The 5,971-nt window shown below is 60.7% G+C and overlaps 1 protein-coding gene across 1 annotated transcript; it reads left to right on the plus strand.

The window, feature by feature from the left end:
* The first annotated feature begins 1,296 nt into the window (after positions 1–1,296).
* On the plus strand, positions 1,297–3,947 carry Ier5l (immediate early response 5 like). The gene has a single exon (XM_032902846.1). It carries the CDS (start codon positions 1,487–1,489, stop codon positions 2,708–2,710), a length of 1,224 nt encoding a protein of 407 aa, XP_032758737.1. The 5' UTR covers positions 1,297–1,486; the 3' UTR covers positions 2,711–3,947.
* Positions 3,948–5,971: the final 2,024 nt, after the last annotated feature.

Raw genomic sequence — 5,971 nt, forward strand, 5'->3', positions numbered from 1 at the left:
GTCCAAAGACAAAAAGTTTCAGAAGAGCCTTTGATTTGCCATCAGTCATCTCTGTGGATGCTGCTTGCCCCACAAGGGCCCAGTCCTGAACTCTTCCTGGGCCAATTTTCTGACTTAGGTACTAAAAGGAACCTTGAACACTGTGGATGCAGCTTCTGGCTGGCAACTTGTATCATCCCCCACCCCACCCCGCTCCACGCCCCTTACTCTCTTTAAGCTTCTCAATGCAAAAAGAGACTCCTAGGTATCTTCTCTTTTTCTAATGTCTGTCTCCAATTGGTCGGTAGATAACTCAGAGTAAGGACATAAAAGTCGAAAAGACCGTGGCCTGGGTACTCCTGGGGCTCAGGATTGCGACCAAATCATAACAGGTTGCTCCACTCAAGCGGGTCTCAAGCCTGGGCTCCAAGAACCTTGAGAGAGGAATTCAGACCTTTCTGGTGACAGATCCAAGCTAGGCACTTAGTAAGGGCTTCTATTGTCATTGATATTAAGTTGGGAAAGAAGAGGTCACCCTAAGGGGGAGGAAGCTTGGGGCGGGTTCTTGGCCCAATACCCCACCCCCCCCCCCCACCGCAACCAGGGTAGGCTCACGATCACAAAGCTTCTCTACTAGAGATCAAAATTCACTGGATTTTGAGTCAAACAGAGGGGAGGCCTTTCCTTGACCATTCCCAGAGGCCCCTGGACTAATACATCAGGTAATCAAGCCCCAAACTATCTCTTCCAAGAAGATACCCTAGATCCCAGGTGCGCCCCCTCACCACCAGCTTTTCTCGGAAGAAGACTCAGCTCGCCCAGGTTACCCCCGGCCGTGGCAGGTGGAAAAGAGGAGGCGCCGCGTGGCCCGAAACGGGGAACCGCGCGCACCTGCGGCAGGTGAGGCCCAACCATGCGGAAGGGGGCGGAGCCATCTTCGCTGCGCTCAGGTGAGCCGACCCCCAGCTCGCAGCAGCCAGGTCCAGGGTAGCTACGAGTTTCCACGCGGCTTCAAAGAGGCGACCCAAAACTGAGAGCCACGACCTCGGAGGCCCTGAGTCCCACGAGGTGCCGCGGCCCCAGGAGAACATTCGAGGCAGCGGCGGCGTTGGAGGCCCGGGGTCCGTTCGTTATTTGAATAGCACAAAGGAACCGCCTTGGTCTGATTGGCTAGCCAAGTGGCCCCGGGGCGGGCAGCGGCTGTCAGTTGGAAGGCTCTGCAAGCTTCTATTGGCTAATCTACAGTGGGGCGGGGCGCTGCTGCCCAGCTAAATAGTTGGGGCCGGGGCCGGCCGAGGCTCATTGCTTTGGCGCCGTCTGGGGAGCGTGAGCCTGCGGGTGGCGCGCAACGCATGGTGGCGACTTCTCTCGGAGTGTCGCCGACCCGCCGACCCGGGCTCGGTTCCCTGTGCCCGGCGCGCCCGGGCGACCAACTGGAGACACACGCAAGCAGCAGCATTCGCAGCACCAGAGGCGGCTGCTCCGCCGCCCGCGTCTCCGCGGGAGCATGGAGTGCGCCCTGGACGCCCAGAGCCTGATCAGCATCTCCCTGCGCAAGATCCACAGCTCCCGGACCCAGCGCGGCGGCATCAAGCTGCACAAGAACCTCCTGGTGTCCTACGTGCTCCGCAACGCGCGCCAGCTCTACCTGAGCGAGCGCTACGCCGAGCTCTACCGGCGCCAGCAGCAGCAGCAGCAACAGCAGCCGCCCCACCACCAGCACCAGCACCTCGCTTACGCGGCGCCCGGAATGCCGGCCAGCGCGGCCGACTTCGGCCCGCTCCAACTTGGTGGCGGCGGGGACGCGGAGGCGCGCGAGCCGGTCGCCCGGCACCAGCTGCACCAGCTCCACCAGCTCCACCAGCTGCACCTCCAGCAGCAGCTGCACCAACACCAGCACCCGGCGCCCAGGGGCTGCACGGCGGCGGCGCCGGTGGCGGTGGCCGGGGCGCCCGCGGGCTGCGCGGGGGCGCTCTCGGAGCTGCCCGGGTGCGCTGCGCTCCAGCCGCCGCACGGCGCGCCCCACCGCGGGCAGCACTTGGAGCCGCTGCAGCCGGGTCCTGCGCCGCTGCCGCCGCCCGCGCCCGCCGCGCTCTGCCCGCGGGACCCTCGCGTCCCGGCCGCCTGCTCTGCGCCCTCGGCGCCTCAGGGGGCTGCTCCTCCGACCGTCGCTGCCTCCTCTCCGCCTGCCTCTCCAGCCCCTTCCTCATCCCCTGGCTTCTACCGGGGCGCGTACCCGGCCCCCTCGGACTTCGGCGTACACTGCAGCAGCCAGACCACTGTGCTGGACCTGGACACTCACGTGGTGACCACGGTAGAAAACGGCTACTTGCACCAGGACTGCTGCGCCTCCGCCCACTGCCCCTGCTGTGGCCAGGGCGCTCCGGGACCCGGTCTGGCGTCCGCCGCTGGTTGCAAGCGCAAGTATTACCCTGGCCAGGAGGAAGAGGACGACGACGAGGAGGACGCGGGCGACCTGGGAGCCGAGCCCCCCGGGGGCACCCCGTTCGCCCCCTGTAAGCGCGCCCGCTTCGAGGACTTCTGCCCGGACTCGTCCCCGGACGCGTCCAACATCTCAAACTTGATCTCCATCTTTGGCTCGGGCTTCTCGGGGCTGGTGAGCCGACAGCCGGACTCCTCGGAGCAGCCGCCGCCGCTCAACGGGCAGCTGTGCGCCAAGCAGGCGCTCGCCAGCCTCGGCGCCTGGACTCGAGCCATTGTCGCCTTCTAGGGACCCCCCGAGGGCATGGGGACCCTGGGCCCCGCGGGGCTGGGGCCAGACAAAGACTCGGCCAAGGGGCGATAGGGAGCGAGCGGGTCCCGGCCACTCGGGGTTGAGCTGGGGGCGAGCAGAGGCTGATGTTTTATAAATTGTAAAATAAAAAAAAATCTAAAAATCTTGGACTTTATTTTTGCAGAGAAAAAGCCTATTTAAGTATGCTTTGTGTTTATCTTACTCTTTTCCCCCCTTTTTATTGTACTGATTGCAGTGGTGTTTAGCGAGGAGCCTGCCACGTGAGGCAGGGCTGCTGCCCGGAGGAGGTGCCGGGCCGCCGGGGGCGAGGCTGGGTGCCCGGGGGTGCAACGCAGGAGGGCGCGGGGCCCAGGACGCCGATTCTAATCAGTTGTCAGAGCCTGGAAGCCCGTCGTTCCGCTCTCCTGAGTGCCTCTCTGGGGTGAGGAACGGGTCTTGTGAAACCCTGAGCAAAAAAACAAAGGCAAACTATCTCCAAAAGGGACGTTTCGGTCACATTTCCTCTCTGGGGGCGGCCTCCAAAGTTCTCAAAATGAGAAGGCAGAAATGAAAACACTTCAACTTTTTTTCTTTTCTTGCCGGGTTGGGCGTCTAGAACCCCTCCTCTCCCCGCCCCTCTGGCTCGGTCCTCCTCCACCCGCCTCGCGGACTCGGGCGGGGGTTGGGGGGGGCACTCTGACACTCTTAGCACAGTTGGGAAAGGGGTGGAGGGCGAGCAGGGCGAACTACATCTCCCATCATGCCCAGCACTGCGGTCCTCACAAAACAAAAAAGGAAGTCGATTCCTTCACCTGGATCCCCGGGGGAGGGAGGGGCCCGGACCGCCGACTGCGCTGGAGACTTTTCGCTTAGCTCCTGGTCAGCTGTCGTGTTTGTGCGCGCTTCTAAGTTACCTTGTCGTGCTTCAGCCTTTGGTCCCATCTCATGAAACCAGCATTGTTCCAGCCTGTGAGAACCCTGTCTGCGTCCTCAGCTCGATAGATTTTGTTTAATTTAAAAGCCTTTTGTTGTGAGAAGGTGAGGTTTGCCTAGTGCCCCCCTCTGGGTCTCTGCCATCAACACCCCAGGGACTCCAAAACAAGTTGCCAACCTTGCCTTCCCTGCCCTTTTTCCTCCTGTGGTTTTGTGCATACTGAATTGTATCTCACCGGGTAAAACTGTTCGGGTTATTTGTTTAAATTTATAATCTTAATAAAAAGTCGATTGTAGAGTGTATGGTGGTTCTTTACTTTTACATGAGCCTAGAGGTGAGAAAACCTAAACACAGACACACGCACACGCACACAAGCAAACTCCAGCTTTCCAGGGCCGGATCTGCCTCCACATCCGCAGGGCCAGGGTTGGGAGTGGGCTCTGTGTGTGTGTGTGTGTGTGTGTGTGTGTGTGTGTGTGTGTGTGTGTGTGTGTGTGTGTGTTCTGGGGATGGAGGCTGGTGCTACAGCTCTACTCCCTACACCCTCCTCACCAGCGGGTCTTGCCCGCTTGGGAACCTGCTGCCCCGGGGTTTCCAGCAGAAAGCTGAGCCAGCCTCCAACATATTTCCCTACAGCACCAGGGTTGCAAGGGCCTAGTTGGCTCCTAGTCTCTGCAGCAGGGAGACTTCTGGGCCACCCACACTCCCTGCCCCGCTCCTCCGACCGCACGTCTCAAGCAAGCAACTTGGGGAAGTTTTTTCCTTTCCTTTTTCTTTCTTTTCTTTCTTTCTTTTCTTTTTTTTTTAAAGTTGAGTTTGTTATCACTGCTCAGTGCCACTTGGTGGTGTGCTGGCGGCGTCTCCCTCCCTCCTCGCGCCCCTCCCCTCTCCTTTTCTGCTCCCTCCCGCCCGCCTCTCCTCCCTCTTCTGTGGATGGAGCAGGAAGGCTCCAGGCGCGCGCTCCCCTCTGACCACCTACGGAATGACCTCAGAGTGGGAGAATGTGCCAAGGCACCGAAGGAAGCTCTGGTTCTTCCCACTGGATCCAAATTCACATCTGGAGCCGCGGCTCCGGCCCCAGGGCACACGGGTGGTTCCAGCCTTGCTAAGGGGATAGGAAAGAACCGGGTAGGCGTGGAGGGCGGTAGGGATGAGATAAAACGGCAGCCTTTGCTGTTTGGGGGTAGCATCTCTCGCAATGTCTCTCGTCTCTGGCTGCCTCCCTAAAGATCTCTCGCTCTCACTGGCTCGCCCCCGTGCTCCCCTTCTTTGCGCAAAAGCTCCCAGCCACCGGCCAGGCGACTCACGCCGCCCCACCCCATAAGCCTCGCTGGGCGAGAGGAGGCGCTGTCGCCCAGCGCCCCAAGCCCAGACGAGAAGCGGATGCTATTCACTCTCAGGGGGGCTGCTCGGCTCTGGATCTTGCTGTCGCGCGTGGGGAAGTTCTTGGGGACACTCCAAAATGCGGGGGCGGGGAGGTCGCGAAGGTCCGCGATCCAGGTTGGGTAACAGGAATGCTCTGGAGGTGTGAGTTACCGGGAGAAAAGACACCTTCACCTCACCCACACACCCCAAGACTGCTCTCGGTCTCCCACGGGAAGAGACGAGCTAAGGAGGGGGTACATCTTTTCCCCCCTCCCCATTTCCCTCTGCAAGTCCAAGGAAATAGCTGTTGGTTGCAGTTTTGAGTCAATCCAAGCCAGTTGCCACGGCTCCCCCTAGCGCCAATTGAAAGGCGCTGCAGCGTGTGCGGATGGGAGTGGGCGAGGCGCAGTCGGGGGCGGCCGGGCTGCTGGGGGAGGCTCCACATGCACCCGCGACCTAGCGTCGCGTGCCCACCCAGCCCTGGTCTGAGCAGGGACCCTGAGCCCAGAGCTTTCCCACTCCAGGTCCGCGTGGAGGAGGGCACATGGTGGGACGCCTTTGTTGGGAGCGTGGAGCTGGGTACGGCGAGACTCCCCTTGAGGGGCTTGGGACCTTCGCATCTATCCCTGGGACCCGTGTGGCGAAGACCTGTGTGGGGGTGTTTGGGTGCGAAATAAAAGCTCTGAGACTAGCAAGACTACAGACGAGGGTTCTCTCCTCCCTACCCGCGCAGGTTTTCTGAGCTTTATCTCAGGACGTATTGGGTACTGGGATCTAGTGAAATTGGGAGTTGGGGTAGATCTCAGGGAGCCGAACAAGAGAGGAACCCCAGCCCCACTTATGCTTTCAGGGCCCCAGTCCCTCGAGCAATGATACAAAGGGTTAAGGACCTGCTCTACAGGGGACACAGACATCCCCCCTGAAATACCAAACAACAACGGCCGGCCACAGAGCCCTGA

Source organism: Rattus rattus, chromosome 5 (genome assembly GCF_011064425.1).
Source record: "Rattus rattus isolate New Zealand chromosome 5, Rrattus_CSIRO_v1, whole genome shotgun sequence".
NCBI lineage: Eukaryota > Metazoa > Chordata > Mammalia > Rodentia > Muridae > Rattus > Rattus rattus.

Excerpts from the sequence above, each read along its gene's own strand:
- Ier5l (XM_032902846.1), top strand. The coding sequence starts at position 1,487 with ATGGAGTGCGCCCTGGACGCCCAGAGCCTGATCAGCATCTCCCTGCGC.